A 21,542-nucleotide genomic window follows, 5' to 3' on the forward strand; every position below is an offset into this window, starting at 1 on the left:
TCATAGTATATATATATATAAAATCAAACTAAACATAAAATGGATCCTGTGGAGTCATTTTCAGATATGGGTCTGATGTGTATAACAACAAGTAACAGAACATTTATTTTCTAAATCTTTTGTTCTTTTTTATTTGACCTTATTTACAGATATAAACATTCACAACTTAAACAAGTTACCTAATTCTGGCAGCAAAGAACCAAAATTGTATCAATGATATAAAAAATACTATGAAAGTCTCTCAAATAAAAAAGGTGGACAAGAGTTTTAACTGCCTTGTTGCCCAGCAGAAGCTTATGCTTTAGTTTCAGAGGGTAAGAGATCGAGAATGGTGGCAAAGGACTTTGGCCTCTCTAGAACCACCACAGGCTTCAAGAACTGAAGCTGTTTTATAGCTTGGTCACCACAGCCCCCTAAAGCCCTCTCCAAAATCAGACGGAGATTCTGGATAGAGGTACACTCTCCTTTAGAGATCAAGTGCCTCAGAGGGGATGACCGAAACTTGCGGCTTCGAGAGATGGGGGCTCCTCTCTGAGTGTTTTCTTTGACCGAACAGTTCCGTCTGAAACAATCCCTGCGGTGAGGTGGATCAGGCTTGAGACAAGGATTAGTAACTCCTGTAGTCCACGGCTTGTCATATTTGATCTCCTCGTCCTTCTCTTTAATGAACTTCAAGAATGAAGACTCAAAGCCCATTGGTTTGTATGTTGCAATGTCAAAAGCTCGTGGTGCTAGACTGTGCACTACAGGATCCTTTGGGATTGGTGAAAGAGGGGCTGGCGGTGGTGGTTCAGAGAGTTCATTCTTCCGTCTGAGGGGCTGCCGAGTTGGGGTGGGAACTGATATGGAAACAGTAGAAGGAATGTTAACAGATTTACTGTCTTTACCAGAGGGTTCAAATGAACTTTCATCAACAGCAATTCTGAGGGTAGAGGGTGGAGAGAGGTCAAGCGGTGGAGGTCGAATAAGAGGTGGTGCTGTTAACTCCGAGTCTGACCTGTCTTTGTGGCTTGGACTCTCCTCAGAAACAGGCTCTTCAGGGTTCCCGCTAGACTTTGGGGAGCCATTGAGCAAATCTTCAGCTGCAATAACCAAGCTTCTGTCAGGCTGTGGCTCCCCTGAAAACTCAATTACTTCATGTCCCTTAGATTCGGTTTTTATGGAATGGAGGCTCATTGGAAGTGACGGGCCACCTGGGGTCGCAGGCTCAGACTGATACTCCATCTTGAGGACACCATTTGGAATCCTTGTTAAATCAGGTATAGCAGACACAGCAGATTTCTTTTGTATAATCTCTTCTAACTTTTCAGCAGTGTAACATAATTTGTCCTTATTGTCAGTCAACTGTGACCGTGTAAATTTGTGAACCGCAGTGTAATGTCGAGTCAAACTACTCATTCTTGTTACTACCGAGTCACAGTTCTGTACCATGCATGGGAAGGCCACAGACAGGCAGCGGTCTTGGCACATCTGCAAAGCCTCCTCATGTGTTCGGAAGACAATCAGGTCAAATCTTTTTCTTTGTCTGATATTTTGTGGCTTAGGTACTGTGTCCAGCAAATCCTCTGCATTTTCTTCAGTCGACTCAAAGTTCTCCTCAGACGGAGTAATTTCCTGATCCTTGAGACAGCATCTCAAAGCTTGCTTGAGAGGCAGCTTTTGGGAATCTTTCGATGACTGGGACGAAGGTGAGATGATCAACTTCGTTTGGCATCCACTATTTGACTCATCTTTTTTAGGTGTACTCTGGAGACGCACGACAAGAGAATCAGATGGATCACAGTGCCTATAGAACACATGCTTTTTATAGCTCATTTTAAACTTGCTATTCACAGAAGTAGAAGCTGGATTCAGGGGAGTCTGGTTCTGGTGAAACTGACTTGTGTGACGCAAGAGGCTGCTGTTGAGATGGTAGGACTCATTGCAGTTAGCATAGGTACACTTGAACCTTGGTATGGGCTCCTCTGATGAGGCCATCTGTCTTTTAGGCATGTTCTTAGATTTGCAGGACACTTTTGATGTCATTTTCTTTCTGTTAAAGCTGTGCTCTTTACGGTAGTGTTTAGTAAGACTAGACAAGTTGTTGAACTGCTTTTCACATCCTTTGTGTTCACATGGAAAGCACAACTGTGAGCGGTTATAGTGATGCACTAATTGAAGGTGGCCAACAAGGGCATTCTGATTACTGAAGGCAGCATTGCAGTTTTTGTGCACGCAATGAAATGGTTTATTGTATTTAGTGAGAATGTGGCTCAGATTCCCTTTTGCTACCAAGCGGCGGCTTCCCCTAACATCAACCGTTTCGTGGTTTACATCAGCATCAGTTTCAGAAGGGACTTGCCTTTTCTCTTTAGCTTTAACTTGTCCATTTTTCCTGTCAAGTTTTTTTTTCCACAACTGATAATCTTGTTTTTGGCATCTCTGTTGCCAGAGGTGTTTGTCTCGTCTTTGGGTTTTAAGGTCATCCGTCTTCAAAGATTGTGACTTCTTCCTGTTCCTCATTTTAGATGACAACACAGGTGCTTTATCAACTAGCCTCCTTTTAAAAGAGCAGCTCATCTGTTCAACAACAGCTTTATTTATGTGATGCATGTGTATATAGTGGACCCTCAATTCTTTTTTATCTCTGTAGCTTTTGGAGCAGAGATGGCACTTGAAAGGCTTGAACATTTGAGACTGAAACACCTCCATCTTTTTCACCTCCTTCTCAGAGTATCCATGAATCTTAATGTAGTGCTGCATTAAAGCACGACTAGTAACACTCTGGTAGTGGCAACCCTTAGCTTCGCAGGTGTAAGGCTTGGTTGTGGCCTGCACAAGGAACTCACTTTGTGGTTGATCTTCCTCCAAGACAGAATCTTCAGTGCTATCGGGTGTTTTGAGAGGCTCAAATGTTTGAGACTGAAACACCTCCATCTTTTTCACCTCTTCTTCAGCGTATCCATGAATCTTAATGTAGTGCTGCATTAAAGCACAACAGGTAACGCTCTGGAAGTGGCAGCTTTTGGCTTCACAGGTGTAAGGCTTGGTTGAGGGCTCGCTTTGCGGTTGCTCCTTCTCTGAGTCTTTAATCTGGTCATGTGTTTGTGGCAATTCTGACATGCTCGGCAGCCTCTTTGAATCACTACTCGCTACATGAGATTTCACCTCTTTTTTGTTGTTTGCTGCTTTGGCAGGTGACCTTGCATTCAAGGTAGGCGTAGAAGTGCTCTGTGAATTACACGTAGCATATCTAGTGCTGGGAGATATAAGGCTTAGTTGACTCAATCCAAGCATGATTTCGGTTAATGCTGCACCGAGTTCCACATTTGAAAGGGTTGCATCACAATCTACGGACTCAGGAGGAGGCGAGATATCCTTTTTGTGATCAGATTCCTCTGTAGACGAATTTTTTGGAGTCATTTTCTTATCCTGGCCACTTTTATGCAATTCATTGGCTTGAGTCTTAGAATGCTTTGCTTGTACTTTCTTCTTGCATAATTGATCCTCCTCATTAAACTCACCTGGATGAGCAATTCTCAAGTGCTTCTGAAGTTCTCTTGCAGTAGTGAAAGTCTTTTCACATCTTTTTAAGCCACATGTAAACTTTTTTCCATCAAAGCAGACAGCAACACACGTCACCGATACCTTAGATTCACTGTTCGTCAAGAGCTGTGAAGATGAACTTGAACCACCCTTTTGGACACCATTCTCTACTTCTGCCTTTGACCCAGAAACCAAGTCACTTTCTACAACTGGGAGCAAGAGATTCCTTTTCATTTTTTTCTGTGCCTCAAAGTCTTTCTCTGTGAAAGTGATGTCATGAGTGGCCAAGTGCTGTAGAAATTCCCTGCGAGAGTAGAAAAATGTCTTGCACCCTGGGCTGGTGCAAGTGTAAGCTGCATCGCGGAAGTGCTGTGCCTCATGGTGGTAGAGCTGCCCAAGGTCACAATAAGAGAAACTGCAACCTTTCAACTCACAGCCATAGGACAAATGGAACCCATGACTATGCTTATGTGCAATAAGTTCATTGGTGGTGTCAAAACGGGAACCGCATCCTGTGACCACACACATGTAAGGATGATCTCCATAATGGAGCCACCGGTGTTGGCGATGGTGATAGGCAGTCATGAAGGTCTTCCGGCAGAAAGTGCACTTCTCCCGGCGGTCTTTCATCTCCAGATAATGTTTCAAATTGGGGTCTTCACCATCATGCTCATTTTTGATGTGTACACCCAAGTACTTAAAAAGTTTAAAATTCCTTGAACAGTTAGTGGCTGGACACTGGTAAACATCACGATCCTGTAATTTAAAGAATGTGTTGATGTAGTCAAATGTAATATAGTCATTATCTACTTGCTTATCAGGCACACTGGCAGCTTGCTCTAATATATGTTCTAATACGACAGGGTCATGGGTGGACTGATAGTACATGGCAAGGGAAGGGTCTAAAGGAATTTGACCAGGCTCTAGCTCATCCAAACTATCCTCCTTAAAATAATGTTGCAGGTCCACCTTCTTCTTCACTTTTTTCTTTTTCCAGTGACCCTTTGCAGGAATCTGAATGTGTTTTTTGGAGTGTGGCTCAAACTCCTTTCTACTTTTAAACTTTTGTCGACACACAGGGCATGTCCACACATCATTTTCCATGTGTTTTCTTGCATGGTGACAGATTCGTGTCTCAACCACTTGTTTATGGCATATTTGGCAGAAAAACATATCCTTCTGATGCTTGTCGGATCTCTTAGAGACATCTTGCGAGTCTTTTTTCTTTGAGACTTTTTGTCCCTTTTCCGTTTCCGTTTTTTCCGCTGTCTGCTCTTGCTCAGTGCTGCTAAATACATTAACCTTATATTCATTTTCTCCCTCTTTCCCAACCTCTTCATTCAAAACTGCTCCAAGATTACACAGCTCCTCAGGTGCTGCTTCATCCTCTACTTCTTCCTCAGGTTCCAGCCCCAGTAACTGAATGCAGTAGCGCTTCAATGTCTTCCAGTCCCAAAATTCAGGGTCAAAGGGCCAATGTGCTTTCAGAGAAAGTAACAGTTCGCAACGCAGGGAATTTGGAATAATGGCATTCTCCTCATCATATTTTTGATCAGGGCGTGTGTAGAGCTCCTCAAGGACATCAAAGGCTTCCTGTGCAGGACTTAAGAGGAATTCTGTAAGCTGACAGGCCCGTATCACCTCCAGATCATCAGGTAGGAGACAGACAACAGCTTTGCAGACCATTGTTTTTGCATCTACGTCCTCTTGCCTTGGAAGCCGAAGAGCCTTCACACACAGTTCAATTGATACTGCTAGGCCAAGCTGCATTGCCTGAAAAATACAATAGACAAAAAGTCAGAAACCGCTTGGTGTACATTAAAGGGATAACCAAATAAGGAGGGAGGAAACGGGTCTATTCACCTCTGTCTGAATTACACGAATGAGGAAGAGAAGATGGTAGATAGTCCTGGCAATGGCAGCAAACTGGAGGCACCGTTCAATAAATGATTCAAGGGACACATCAATTCTTCTCTGCAGTTTGCTCCAAAGGAGGGTTAACTCCCTGACAGACGCCACAGAAGAAGAAGAAAAAAAAAAAAAAACTTAATTAGAGAAGACATCTGAGCAAAAGAAATACACCCATTCATGGCCTTCACTCCACACGTTTACCTGTGCTAATATCTAATGCACCCTAGAAGATCGGCTCAGTACTGCATTGTCACAAAAGTCAATCATTTGCATGCAAAAACGAAACACAAATAACGACTTTATTCAACAATTTATTCTCGTCTGTGTCAGACTCCTATGCTGTTTGCGTAGTAAACAGTGAATCACTTCCAGGTTCTAATGCTGCATTCCAGGCAGGTTTTTGAGCCCTTAAATTACAACTTCAAACCACAACTCACGACTTTGTAGTGTTCCAGGCAAAGTCACGCCAAACTGCCTGAGCGCAAGGAATTGTGTGGTAGTTAGATGTAAACAAAGCATGGCGGACCGTACGGGGTGTATGCTCATTTACAATCATTTCTATCGCCAAAGGTGCTTACTCCTTGCTTATTTGAAGGAAACCGAGGAGAAAAACAGCGCAGACGGCAAGAAAAGCTGTTAAACCTTTTATTTTACGTTATTTGTATATTTGTTTCATAAACACTGCATCCGTAGGGGGCTGCCATTGTTGCTTCGCGGGCTATGTGACGTCAAAACTCGTAACTGGGAGTACATCTATCTAGTACGAGTTCACGGGTGGGAAGTCACGGGTTTGGCTGCCGTTCCAGTGCACTTTCACAGGTAGAAGGTTAGAAAAACACGGGTTCCGGGTTGCCTGGAACGCGGCATAAGTCAGAACGACAGCTCATTATTGGATAGCTCCTCCGTCAGCATCACACGTATGCGTCGTGGTGCTCACGTGAACAGCGTCAGCCAATGAGCCGGCGTTCTGACATAGAATCTGGAAGCAGGTTTGGAACAAAATGAGGACGAGTAATTAATGAAAGAATTTTCATGTTTGGGTGAACTAACCTAGGGTTGGGCGATGTCCCCTAAATTGGCAGTTGACGATGTTTACAGTAAAACATCGTGATGGTCGATGATATCGTCGTTTGGGGGGGGGGGGGGGGGGTGTAATTATGTAAATAGGTAGATAATATACTATATCTCTTTACATAAATACTATTTTCTACTTAAAACTATCATTTCGTTATTTTTACTAACCCAAATAATGAATCATCCGCTAGGTTGCACTTGAGGGGAAAAAAATAGGTTCCTTCCACTTAAGAGTTGAGCTCTTTTTTTTTAAATATATCTCTTTACATAAATACTATTTTCTACTCTTAAAAAAATTATTTCGTTATTTTACTAACCCAGTGTTTTGTATGTGAATGCTGTTGCAACTTGCACGTGAATATTAGCTACCACAGGAGTGAAGCACAAAGCTTTTAGCCTAGAAAGAAAATAATGGTCAGATAGCACTTTTTCATTCTGCTTTGCAATCTGGATCTGGTCACTCGATTTTCCGTGAATTTAACAATAGGCCCAGTCCATTTTATCCCAATGGACATGGACATCTCGTTTCTTTTCCTAAATCTTCACTCACGTCGCCATTTTCGCAAGGGATTATAATCGTTTCTTCCTTTCGTTTGCTTATAATTAAGTCTATTAACTATTCACATCCTTTACTGTGGTAAAGTATAAAAAGCACTGTAGGACGAATACCTTTTTACTTCAAACTTTATTTAACACAGTTTGTTCTAGTTATTAAACTTGGTTAGGCGCGTCAAGAATAGCGGTCTATTTGAAAAGCGCATTTCACACACACACACACGCCGCGGTGATTTTAGTTTCGTTTTCTCTGGCAGTGAATAATCAAACATTGCCTAAATGTCTTGCCCTTGTGGAAGATAAAATCCGCTCTTCAGAACTTTTACAACAAGTGTTGCCTTGCAACATCAGGAGAACACATGAAGATGAAGATATTCGAAAAGGTGTCTTTCCAGCTTGTGTCCCACATTCCTCTCAAAGCGCAGAGAGGTAAATGCAGGGAACAAATCTTTGCAGGGAAATAGTATGAATAAAATATTTTTCTAACTAATATTTAATTTTCTTATATTCTTGAGGTAACGATTATTTACTGAAAATCGTTTCAATGTTTTATAGGCTGTGTAGTTTCACTGACGGAAGTGCTAAAATAAACACGCATGCATATGGATGTTTCAGCCTCAAATGATTTCAAAATGTAGGCTATATAGGCTATATCTGGCATAGACTACAGTATTTAAAATAGCATAGGCTATATGCATTAGTTACATTCTCAATTTGATTTACAGAGCAATTCCTGCTAAGTTTTTAGTTTAACTACTATAGAAGAGGATTAGTGTGTGTCGCACTCGCAACGGGGGCGTGGCATCACGATGGTCGCGCTCCATCGTGATGTCGGTCAGCCATCACGATGGACGATGATATCGTCCATCGGCACAACCCTAAACTAACCCTTAAAATATGGTGGTAACTTCTAGTTTCAAAGAAAAATTATGTTTCTAACATCTTTGAAGCAGTGGTTTCTATGGGTCAAAAAACTTATTATGTGTAGGTGTGGCTCATGTATAAAGGCAAAATATTCATCAACTTGAAAACATAGATCCATACAATAAACTTCCAATAATGTAATTTGTTAATTATAAATGCATTCAAAAATGAAACCGTTTTGAGTTGGCCCTGAGTTATGGAAATTACATGTTGGACATTTATACACAGTGCACGCCAATGTAAAGACCATGTCTGTCCCCTCACAGCCTCATTTTCATCCATAAAAAAAAATAATAATAATAATAAATATGGCATCTACCCTGACTAAGGTCTAAACCTACCCGTCACATAAAACCAACGCAAAACGCACTGCCTTAGAAAGAAAGAAAATGTGTGTCTCTTCTGGTCCCAATAGGCTGTTCCCATTCACCAAGCTTCCCCGACTACCACTAATTAATACATTTATATCAATTTAAGTTAAGTCCCGGCCTATAACTTTTTATATTCGAAAAGCGTTTTCACTCAGAAACGTCACACTACATAAATCAAGTCGGCCATAACTTCCATGACCTTTTTGTCGTGGTATCGTTACCACACTAGTATACACACTAAGACACAAAGTCAATGAGCTTGTTTGACATGGAAATTTCATTTAGATCTCATTTACACCTGTATTAGCATTATCTCCAGTGATCTGTTCACAAGTGAACAAAGCTAAATACACAAAGACAGTCCAGTGTGTTTTGATTATAAAAAGGTCCTCACCAGGAACAGTACAAGCTGTCTTGCTGTAGCTGCTGTGTAAAATATGTGGTGCACAGGATGAAGGCTGTGCTCTCATCCCCCTCAGAATCCATGTTGCAAATAATGTCCAGAACATCTTTTGCGTCTACTCTAGAAATCTTATAGACAGAGGGAGAGATAGTAAAATAATTTAGTTTATTAACAAACACATCATGAAGTTCCAACCATAAGAGACAATCATTAAGTAAAATGTGTACTTTACCTCTAAAATAGCTTCCTCACTAGGCAGCATCTGGCACAGTTGGGTGACAAAGGTTTGGCGAAAAGTAGACTGATTAGGCAGGAGGCTGCAGTTAGCACAGGCTTTGTTGAGGATCAGTGCTTTCTCTACCTCCCCTACTTTCTCCAAGTGTTTGATCCGCATTTCCATAAAACCTTCTCCCTCCAAAGCAAGATAGGCATTCACTGTTCCAGAGAAAGGCAATGATAAGTAAACAGGTGACTGTTTTAATTTAGAGATCAATGTTGTTCTAAGCCAAGGTCTGACTTTAGACATAACATACTTTATTAAAACTCCCTTAAAGGGATAGTTCACCCAAAAATTAAAATTAGCCCATGATTTACTCACCCTCAAGTCATCCTAGGTGTATATGACATTCTTCTTTCAGACGAATACAATCTGAGTAATATTTAAAAAGTTCAGGCTAGGGATGGGCATGATTAATCGACGATCGATAATTGATCGTCAAGAATTTCGTTGATCACGTTAATTTGTTATCGATTAATCTAGCGCATTTTTTTATCTAATGCAGATTGCGTTGTGTAGTGTGAGTCTTGAAGCAATTAAATTAATTTCACTGTGTGGTGAAGTTCAATGCAAACATTGCGATGCCGTGTATAAGTACAACACGGCCACAACTCAAATGATGTACCACTTAAAGTGCATCCGTCCCTGGTTAATGTCGGTGGCAGTGCATCTTGCTCTCAGTCTCAACCTAGCATCAAGTCGCCGTTCGCACAGACTCAGAGCTGTGATGCACAACGAGCAGAGAAAATTACCCAAGGGCAGGGGCGTAAATTTCATCTAACAGTTGGGGGGGACAATAAACATGAAATTTCTCAAGAGCAATTTTTGAAGGGGACACAAATAATCCAGCCAAAATCGTACTTGTAAGGATATGTGTACCAAAAAAAAAAAAGAAATATATATATATAGCATATATATATATTTCGTACTTATTTGGCGTTTTGGTGTACTGAAAAATGATCTAATGTCCGTTTTTCTTTTCTCTGTCATTTTATCTGACCAACAACACAAAGCGATAGTTGTTTAAATGCGATTAGGTTCACCACGCAGGCATATTATAATTATTCAATTATCTTGCGTCCTCCACATAGTATAAAATACTATGATATTCAGATATTTAGATATTCAACTGCAGCAAGCCCTCTGATCTGCCACTTAACATTTTGAGCAAAACCCTACACTGACAGAACGGCCGTGCGCATATACTTTCGGATTATAATTAGCGCCAATTTTTTGAATTTGAGGACGGGTTGCTTGAATTTTGGGTTCATTAGCATATTATTTGTAATGAAATGTTTCTCAAAATGTTTCTAAACTTAAAACGCATTTTTTTGTCCCGTTTGCGTTTGTATTGTTTTACCACGTACACATTTATTTTAAGTATATATTGTTATATTATTTATAATACTTAGCATGGTTTTTAGGGGGGGGGCAGCCCTCAGATTGGGGGGGCCCTGTCCCCCCCGTCCCCCACGCGATTTACGCCCCTGCCCAAGGGATCTGCAAGTTCATTGAATTGGATATTCTGCCCTTAAGTATTGTTGAGGGCAATGGTTTTTGAGAACTGATACATTTATTGGAACCAGCATATCAAATTCCATCATGACGTACCATCACCAGACTGGTAGAAACTCACTACGAAGAACGAAAGCAGCTGCTGTTAAAATAATTGAGCAAAGCTGAGAGAGTTGCTCTAACTACAGACTGCTGGACCGCTTTAACAGCTGAGAGCTACATCACCATAACCTGGCAGCTACATCATTCGCCGCGTTTCCATTACAGATTTGCCCAAAACTTTTGCAATATTTTCTAAAGGTCGATAAAAAAATATTGCAAATTGACGGCGTGTTATGCGACGAAAACAATAATTTTCTTCTCGTGATAAGTCATTCCAAAAATTATGCTACATATGTTGTTAGGTTTATGTATATCCCAGCCACCGCGCGCCATTATTTTTAATGAAAAGAGACGCGTGTGTGTTATCCAAGCACTGATGGCAAGGAAGGCACCTAATACTTGAGCGGCACATAAGAGGTGTTATGATAAATTGTGGCATTTTAAATTCTATTGTTTTTTATGAGTTTAATAAAGAACTTTGTCTCGTCTTCTGTCCAAACATACCATCATCTGTAAAGAATGATCCACTTTGACGCATTGCCACATACAGAGACGAGCGAAAAGTTTGAATCTTCATGGTGGTGATAACTAAACGGTTTTTTTTACCACTTCGATATTTTGGCTTGGAATTTCGTTTGTTGGAAATATAAACTGAATTTAGAAATGCTTTTGAAATGAAGACAGTGTTTGGAGTGGAGTGCAAAATAATCTGTTCCCAGAATCCACGGCCTTTGCCGTTATTGTGAGTGTACACAAATAAAAGTAGAGAGTTTACTGTTTATTATAATTATGTCTTGCACTTATCCGTAGTATGGCTAGACATTATGGAGTATTGTGATTTGTTTCCGCGCTGTCATAAAGGAAAAAAATCCATCAAAAGGCGCCGACGACTTCGTTGGACAGAGGGTTAAAGAAAACGTAGCCTATTTAGTTTCATATAGTTAGGCTATGTCTAAATATCATATTTTTTTTTATTTCATATGTTGATTAAGAAAAGTGAGCAGCATGAGTAAACATCAGATGCGCATATGGACATGGATTCTGAGCACTTCGTTGAAATGTGTTTTCTAGAAAGTCTTTCTTTAAAATTAATTTTGTTTTGTATAAATCGTATTTTAATTTTGATCAATGTTTAATACACTATTTGCCTGTATATTTAATAAATAAGAAGCAAACCAAGATCGTCGGGAATGGATTGACGTGCGTAACTGGGCTGTTTCCTAGTCTTTGAGTAAGGCTGAAAGTTACGCCACTGCCCTTATTATAAAATATATGTCGTTTTAACAACATAAGATCTCGTTTTTACTTGAGTGGAAAAATAATATGTAGGCCCTGTGTGGGAGCAATGTGTGACCGTACCAGCTGACCTGAATGCGTTTCCATGGCAGTTTTGCAAAAATGTCCTTTTTCAAATTGCCTGAAAAACCACCTCGTTCGAACGTAAAAACTTTTTTGCGATATATGGGAGTTTTTGCAAAATTTAATGGAAACACGGCTAGTGATGCCTGGCAAATGAACTGCGGTCCTGTTCACAGAAAGCCTGCCAGTTTTGAGTTACATGTTGACAAAACCTGTCAGATCTAAGTATTATTATGTTTTTTGTTTAAGTTATTGTTTAACATGATTCTTTATTAGGCTATAATTATTTTGGAACAAATCTCTGTTTAGGTCTCTGTTTAAGAACGCCGGCCCGCAGCTGCAGGTTCTGCTGCTTTAGAGCACCGTATATGCACGCGCATATATGTTCGGTTTGCCTAAGTGAACGTAGTTTAACTGTCTGCCACAAGTTGATCTTGTAATAAAGGTCTCATCGAGGAAAAACACGCTGTATTTTTGTATTTATTGCATTTTTTAATTATAAAAGTTAAATAATTAATTTTATTATAATAAAGTTGATGATTAATCGATAGTCGATCGTTAATTCTCCCGACGATCGACTAAGAAAATGTAATCGAATGCCCATCCTAGTCCAAGCATTATTATAGCAGTAATAGTTGCTCTGTTTTTGAAGTCTATAAAAAATGCATCTGTCCGTCGAATAACGTGCTCCACACGGCTCTGGGGTGTTAATAAAGGCCTTATGAAGCGAATCAAACTATGTGTGTAAGAGAAATATCCATATTTAAAACTTTATCAAGTAAAGTTCCAGCCGATTACCTTCTGTGGAAAAGTGTTGAAAGTGCCTTCTCGCAATTCAAGATGCGTACGTGTTGTCATGATGAACGTACCTGGTCGCTTTTGTCTTTCGATCGGCAGAGGCACTTTCAACACTTTTTCCATAAATTGAATATGGAAGGCGGTCGGCCGGAGCTTTACTTTATAAAGTTTTAAATATGGATATTTTTCTTACACAAACGCATCGATTCACTTCAGAAGGCCTTTATTAACACCCCAGAGCTGCGTGGAGCACGTTATTCGATGGACAGATGCAATTTTTATGGACTTCAAAAACAGAGCAACAATTACTGCTATTATAATGCTTGGATTATCCTGGACTTTTTAAATAAAACTCAAATTTTATTCATCTGAAAGAAGAATGTCATATACGTCCAGGATGGCTTGAGGGTGAGTAAATCATGGGCTAATTTCCATTTTTGGGTGAACTATCCCTTTAAACTAGTAAAACTTCAGATAAAAATGTTTTACTTAAGCAATATTGTGTAATAAAATGTCAGCCCGTCCACATTGCTGAATAAATCAACAAAAAAACAAAAAGATAGTTTACACATATTGTGGGCATTATGAACAATAATATGTTACACACCCTCATCTGGGTCTGTGGGCTGACCAGTAAGAAGTGAGACCAGGACAGGATTATTCCAAGCTCCACCTTCACCTGTGATGTTTAGAAGGGCATGCAAATCTGTACTGCCATACTGCAGCATGGCCTCATGGGCCGCCTGTAAAGAGTAAAACCACACATTGCAAAATATATAATGAAAAAATAAAGTCTATAGCACCTGCCTGCAACTAGTGTCCAGAAAAATGCCACTATTTTTTCTGTATTGGTGATATTTTCTGTCCAGGGTGATTGTAAATTCCCAATGGGACATGTAGTCAAACCATTATTGCTGCATTCAAATAAAAATGCAAATGCATTGCAATTTATCAAGAAAATACATAAATATCCTACTACATGCATGTTATTTAAAGTTCAGCCTTAAAGGTCCCGTTCTTCATGTTTTTTTGAAGCTTTGATTGTGTTTACAGTGTGCAATATAACATGTGTTCATGTTTCGCGTGTAAAAAAACACAGTATTTTTCACACTATTTACTTATCTGTATACCGCTGTTTCCACTGTCCTAAAAACGGCTGGTGATTTCCTTGTTCTATAAAGTCCCTCCTTCAGAAACACGTAACGAGTTCTGATTGTGCAAGCGGTTCCTGTGCTGTGATTCGACCACAGCTTAGCGCACGTGAAAGCGGTTCCTGTGTTGTAATTTGACAGCAGCTTAGCGCACGTTGGAAAGGTCACGCCTCTTAACGGAGAGATGTATGCGTTCAATAATCTCTACAGCGTCCCTGGGAAAGCCAAACAAAGGTGATTTGACTCCTGGATGAAAATAACAGCGTCTCGATGACATGGCGATAAAAACACACTCAACGCAACAGTTCCTTTTCTCCACGCGACCGTCCGCTTCTCCACGTGGGACAGCAACAAGACCGCGCCCCCTTTTTCGCGTTTCTTTGTGGGCAGAGGTTAGTCTGTTCTACTGCTCTACTGACGTAATTAAAGAAGGAAGTACCAGGATGTAGTCCAAGCCAGCCGTTCGCTGTAGGCTTTGAAAGGGAACTTCTGTTAAATAAAATATCTCGCTTGGCATTGAACTTTGAGCTTTATAATTTTACAGGTATTATTTATGCTCTAACAGCAACATTACACACTAACTAAAGTTTGAACAATGGAATCGCGAAGAAGGGGACCTTTAAAAAGCAACACTCAGTTGTATACAAGAAGTCCCTGCTATGCCTCTCTATCCACAATAATGCTTTATTTAGGACTGAAATTAGGTTATTGAACTTTATTAGGTTCCCCTAATGTCCACGATAACAATTCTTTAAGGATCCAGAACATTTAATTTAGCCTCTTCTGTTCAGTCAAAATGTAACTTATCTATCTTATACAATAAATGAATCTCAAACTCAATCATTTGATCTTACCTGAACTGAACCATGGAACTGCAGCCAGGCTTCCAAAGGTATTTCATTTTGAGGCACAGACAACAACAATTCAAGGCAACTCCTGCAGATGATATACGGTTTTTATAAGAATAAGTGAGCCAGTAGACAACAGGACAGAATTTAAAATATGTTTATGAATGTTTGTGATACCATTTTATTTTGAAATACTAAAAATAGCACTTACAATGCAAGTCTTTTGAGCACAAGGGCAACATTTGGGGAGTCGCCTGTGAGATGTGGCCTGGCAGCAGCAAAACAGTTGATTGACAGACAGTAAACTTCCAATAGAGGCAATCCATGTTCCACTGAATTCCTGCTCCCAGCGTAATGCATTAGAGCCTACAAGAATAACCAAAATAAACAAGATCATAAAAATAATCAAGCCATTTTAACACCACACAAACAAGAATAAAGTCCAATTTACTGCTATTCGGAGGTCCAACAGATATTACAACACACTAATAAAAGTCTGTTAAAGTGTAACCTAAACTTCGTCTAAATTCATGCTGCATGAACCATTTTAACAATTTCTATGCAGATGTACACCACCGTTCAAATATTTGGGAACAGGATTTTTTATTTTTTTTATTTTAAGAAATGAACACTTTCATTCAGCAAGGACACATTAAACTGATTAAAAGTCTATTCCTCATCTTTAAACTTCCTATTCATCAAAGACCCTGGAAAATGCAGTTTCCGCAAAAATATCAAGCAGCACAACCGTTTTCAACATTTATACTAAAACAAGTTTTTTAAACCTTTCTTACTCATGGTTATAATTCCAAAAACGTGTCCGGGAGTAAGTTCAGTCAACAAACAAGGACAGAGTGCAGAATCCACAAGTCACCATGAAAACAGACGTTAAGAAGCATTCTTATATTTTATGGCGATTTACATTCACGGTCTAAATCGCCACCAACTAGGAGGTTGGTTGTGCAAAAAAAAAAAAATATTATCTAAAAAACTAAATATATTTGTTGTAAGGCGAGATTTATCATATGCAGTTACATTATATAAAATGTCCCATTGCAAAAGGAAAAAAAAAAAAAAACTATTGAATGCAGATTATTATTGAGATGAGATGATTAGAGAAATAATAAACATTGCTTTCAAAAAATAAAAAGTGAATATATTGTGGGAAATCTGACACACCCAGTGGAGCCTCATCAATAGAGCATGCAAGTGCTGAATAGCTCTGAATTAAACTAACCTTGTTGGAACATACATAACCTGTTCCGAAGCTGGTTGTGTTCAGAGAAGTTGCCATGTCTACTTTATAAAGTTACATAGCTTTGTCATCACAGAAATATATTTCAAATATAATCTATACTTCAATTAAAAAACAGTTACTTTGATTCAAAATAATATTTCCCAATATTACAGTTTTACTATATTTTTACCACATTAATGAAGCCTTAAGAAGCCTAAGAGCATAAGAGACTTCTTTCAAAAATCTTACGAACGCAAACTTTTAAATAGTGTAATTTTCATAGAATCTCCATGTGTCATCATCATCATAAACAAATGTAGCCTTGGTGAGCATAAGAGACAAAAAAAAAAATGTTACCCAGCCCAACATTTTTAATGAAAGTGTATTTTGCTCAAGCAACAAGACTAAAGGCCTGTTCACACCGGGACGATTTTCGCACGCGTTTAACGCCTCGTGACTAAACAAAGGGCACCAATGTGAGTGTGCACACCGACGCGCAAAACGGCAGGCGTTCGTTTTTTTATTTTGACGCGGCGCATTAAAAACTGGCCGACCAATGAGATCAGCGCTTTTGTTCACATGCCTGGAGCTGCTGAAGTGACAGTAAAACACGACTTGGTGGCGCTCAAACACAAAACGGTCTTGCCGAGCACACATTGATACGACGAAGAAGTAGTAAGTAGACAAAGAAGAAGATGCGCTGCTAGTGCTGCCTGCCAGTTAGCAAAAAGTGTGTGAATGGTTTTGGCCATAGACATAATCTATCTGTGGTTTTGGCAAGCACGTAAACACTGTCTCTCTTCTTCTTCTTCTGTGTGACAAGCGTGTGTCAGAAGCGTAAAGTGCCGCAGCACCACCTTGTGTACCGGGAGTGCCATCTACTGAATTTGCACGTTCACTCGGCCCATCGCCAGTGAAAATCGCTTGGGTGTGAACACTCAAGACGCATCGAAAAACGTCACGAAAAACGCTGGCGATAAGCGCGCCATATTCGTCCCGGTGTGTACAGGCCTTAAGGTGGATGAGGCCTGACTTCTGCAAAGTGCTGACATGGGTCTTTTATTTTGAGAGCCTGGCTTCAACATGTTAGCATACTGTCTCAACCGCAAACCAGGTGACAGGTCCACACAAGGGAGGATGTGAGGAGAAACCCCTGATACAACACTTCCACAGCACTCCATCTGTGCTGGGGCGCTCTGATTGGACCTTAGGGACGGAAGCAGAAGTAACTAGAGCACAGAGCAACTCTAGATAACCTCCTCATTCCTGATATACACATTCAAACTCTCCTTTCACAAACATCAAGCCTCAAGGATATTAAATCCCAAATGATATCTTATTATAGAGAACAAGAAAGGAAATGTCATGCCATATTTAACCTCTACAACTAAGATTAAGAGAGTTTCCCTCTGGGTAACCAAGTATAGCCCTGTTCACCCCAGAGCAGCTGGGATGCCGCCTTCCGAGACCATCACTTGAGTGAAGAAAAACTCATAGTGGTTAGATCATTATTCTGCTAATGACAAAAGGAAAAGCCTAAATAGTAAAAGCAGAACGTAGGACAGCAAGAAAATAGCAATTTGTAGTTTCAGAAGACTATAATATTGACCTCACCTCACTGGGTTCAATTTAACATAATTGTTAACCATCAACCTGCTTTAAAACAAGCCTTTTCTAAAGATTACAGAAATTTATTTTAACCACAAAACACAGGTATATATTAGTAGTAGATTAAGATTTATGGCAAGTGGCACCCTTGTTCCAACTTGTTTTCAACCAAAATGTGGGTGCTCTTTAGCCTAGAAATCTAGACGCACCCTAGCAGCAGAACGTTTATTTTGCCGCGAGTGTAGTCTAGCAACTCTCTGTATACCTGAGAGCTGGAAAAACCAAACTCTGGTCAGGCCAATCACAGTGTGTGTAGAGTCAGTGGGCGGGCTTAACAATGACAGCACGTCACGGCAGAGTTGTGGAGGTTCTGCGTGCTACTCGTAAACAAAGCTGACGAACAGCGGCCTTTTGAATCGGCTTTGGCCGCGACTCTGGAAGACTTGGAGTTAAGCTTTTCTTTGAGAAAAGAACGGCACTGAAGTAATTCTTAAGAAAAGAAGATATGTTCGAAGTTTTGCCTACCAGATACGGCGAAAGTCTATCAACTAACGTTAGCTCGGCTTCACCTTCTTCTTTGCTCTGGTTGGTTGTTGCGCTCATGGCGCCATCCAATTGCATGCAGAGGGAATTTGAAAGACAACCATTTATCCCGCCCCTCGGATTGAGCCCTGTCAATGGTGAGTTTCCAGACCCAACATCTTAATGTGGGTCTGGCTTGTCAGGCTAGGTGCTCTGGTGAAAGACAGAATTCTTTCTTGCTTCACAAACATCTGCCAATAGGTATTGCTTTCATTCAAATAGAAGAACCCATGAAGCACACATGAAAAGTGAAAACCAGTTCATTTATAAAATTTAGCAAATTAACAAAGAACTCTTAAGGCAGACACTGGTAGTATATGGCATGTGACATCTGTTGGACCGTTTGCCACAGTAAAGCTCAGGAAAAGGCCTTGCTGAGGTTTCAAATGTAGTCTGTTAAATTGGTGTGTGTTATGGCCAAATTACAAGACACAACAATGACAGATTAGCATCATGGTTTTAAGGACGCACGTCACACAAAAGTCTTTGCATGATTGACATGTGCTGTCACAAATAACAGTTTTAAACATGTGAAATACATTAATTGTTTTAACATAGTCCAGGCCTGAATTTCGTCTTGGAAAATCTTTTTTAACTTATGGTACATTTCACTCACCTAAATGTTTGCTCACTCATTGTATTTGTGTTTTTACAATGGGGTAATTTTGTTGCTCAAGAGTTTACACAACACAAGGAAGCTTGATTTGACTTGATTGAATGAAAAAAGTAGCACAAATACAGAACAGAAGATACAAATGAAATAAAAACGTCTACCACTAGTATTCAGGTACAGAAATACAACTGAAACTGAATAAAGTAATCAAATGTAAAATAACACTGGATAGCTTTTAGTCCTGTATAAATTAAATGCATAGATTATTAATCCAGGAGCACATTTTCCCCAAATTTTCTGAAAAGACTTGATCCCGTTATATGATGAACAGATTGAATTTAGAATTTTGTCATTTTGAACTTGACACGCAAGAACAAACCTTTTGCGAAAACTCAAACGTGCTGCGTAACACTTGACGTGTGAACCTTGTTGGTTCTCACACGTCAAGCGAACTTTCTCGAGCTTCCATTTACCATAAATGATATGTGTGAATACAAATCTAAATTCAATCTGTTCATCATATAAAGTGATCGTGTCTCTTCAGAAACTTTTTGAAGAGTCAGTGTCAGTTGATTAGCTGGACTGCCTTGAAAAGCTTTAACACATAATAGCTACTATTCTAATCAGGACTAATGTTACGGTAAATACATTAATTGTGATGAATCTCTTTTGTAGGACTAATAAGATTAAAGGTGCAGCAAGCGGTTTCTGGGAAATACTGTTGAAAATGTAGCTTATTTGATCAATTTAGCTAGATGTCTGTTCTGTGTGTGTTGAAAAGAAATTGTGTTTGCACACAGCCCTGGCTGTTTAAATAGGAAGATAAAAAAAAGTGGATGGCACCGAACACCACAACTCTCTTGTAGCCAATCTCTTATAGAGAAGAGAAAGTGAACAAGTGGGACATTTGTAGACTAGGAAGACTGTAAATAGAGATAACAGAGATATTACCACAGAGGAAAAGGTCAGAGGAATATTATTGGGAAAAGAAGGGTTACGATCAGGCCAGCGTTAAGGCCCACATTCGTGAAAAAAACGTTTAGAGAGATGGTAAAGAGCAGGAAAGCCTAAAAAAGGACACCAAGGATGCTTTATTTTAGCTAAATACGTGATTAAGATGTTTTACAAAACCAATATATGCGGTTGTAATGATTGAATCACAGATGATTCATCCATGCTTGAGTGAGCTGCCTGATGCGTCAGCTGTCAAGTCATTGCCCATGTTGCATAGCATTCAAGTTATTTTCAGGGGTGGAGGAATGAAGGCAGGGGTGTTTTTGCTTGAGTGTTGATTTCTAATAATCAACAGTTTTTCAGAAATCGCTTACTGAACCTTTAACGTAACAAGACTGAAATTTGCTTCAAAATATATATTCATATCAAAATATTGGAGAATTCACTATTTCGAGACAGTACCAAACATAATCAACATATTACAATAATATTCAAGTGGACTGGTTCCACAAAAACAGTATACATAAAAACTGAACTGAGACCAGATCACAACTAAAAAGGGATCTCAGTGTGAATGCAAAGAGAACTGGGTCTCTTAAATAGGGTCTGAGTTTGGACTCAAGAACTCAAACACTCCCAAGGTTGATTAGAAGTGACACGTGACAGGGGGCATCAAAGTTAGTAGAGACGAGAACATGCACAAAATAAACACAACCGAGCCCCACCCCACTAACGTGCTGTGCCCCCAGTACAAGATATACCTGTTCAAACAAAACATGCAAATGCCGTTTCAGCAGGCCCTTAAAACCAAATCTCGAATGCTTGATATTACAGAGCATAGATCCACAATCCTAAACACAAACTTATATCCGCATATACGGGGGGCAGGGGGGGAAGCAGTCAAACACGCTATGCACAGCATTAGCGAACTAACACAACCAAATATAGCTTATCATTATAAAATGCCAACTTAAAGCTTTCATCGGCTCTTATTTTGCTTGTCATTGGGCGTGCATGCCACCACAATTAGCTTGTAATAGTTTGCGTTTGCATGGCTTACTAAGCGGCCCACGCGTTAAGATCACATCCACGCATGGTCGGATGCAGCCACAACTTGCATCTGGTTAGCTAACGCGAGCCGCCACGGCTCTGAAACGTTGCATATAAACAATTCACATGCATGCAGCGTTTTCGACAGCGCGTACCTGGCAGAAGTTATTGCAATACTCCGTGGACGATTCTTCAGAAACGTCTTGCTGCCGAAGTTCGGCTTCGAGGTGCTGAAGGGTGGCTTGCAGGCTCTCCATAGCGAAAAATGTGTCCTCGTCGAGCAGCAGGCTGTGTCGGCCGCTCCAGTCGAGCTCCGCTTCTGCGTTCTCATCCGCCATGTTCACTGGCAGCCACAGCGCGTACGCACACATGCAGTCATGTGATGGTGAAGGGCCTCCTGCTCCAGGTGGGACCGAAGAGAGTGCAACACGCTCTCTCGCACAACACGTTGACCACCCTATATTTATTTTTTAACAAATTCAGGTGGATTTATACAGATATATTTATATGTTTCTATATCTAGATATTTTATATCTGTAAGTGTTAGTTCCTTGCTAATTCTTGTTTATTATACTGTATATTCGACTAAATTACTATTAATAAAATGGTCATCAAAATAAAAAAGCTCATAGTAATAAACGTTAAATAAACATCAACAAGAACACATTTTTTTTAATTCCCCTAG

The 21,542-nt window shown here is 39.9% G+C and overlaps 1 protein-coding gene across 1 annotated transcript; it reads right to left on the reverse strand.

The window, feature by feature from the left end:
- Positions 1–135: 135 nt before the first annotated feature.
- On the reverse strand, positions 136–21,230 carry rlf (RLF zinc finger). The gene is made up of 8 exons (XM_079833905.1): positions 21,013–21,230; positions 15,025–15,179; positions 14,820–14,901; positions 13,422–13,557; positions 8,996–9,198; positions 8,755–8,891; positions 5,389–5,530; positions 136–5,298 (listed from the first exon to the last, which is right to left on the reverse strand). The coding sequence occupies exons 1-8, from the start codon at positions 21,226–21,228 to the stop codon at positions 295–297; spliced, it is 6,075 nt and encodes a 2,024-aa protein (XP_079690031.1). The 5' UTR covers positions 21,229–21,230; the 3' UTR covers positions 136–294.
- Positions 21,231–21,542: the final 312 nt, after the last annotated feature.

Source organism: Gobio gobio (assembly GCF_949357685.1).
Source record: "Gobio gobio genome assembly, chromosome: 13".
Taxonomy (NCBI): Eukaryota; Metazoa; Chordata; class Actinopteri; order Cypriniformes; family Gobionidae; genus Gobio; species Gobio gobio.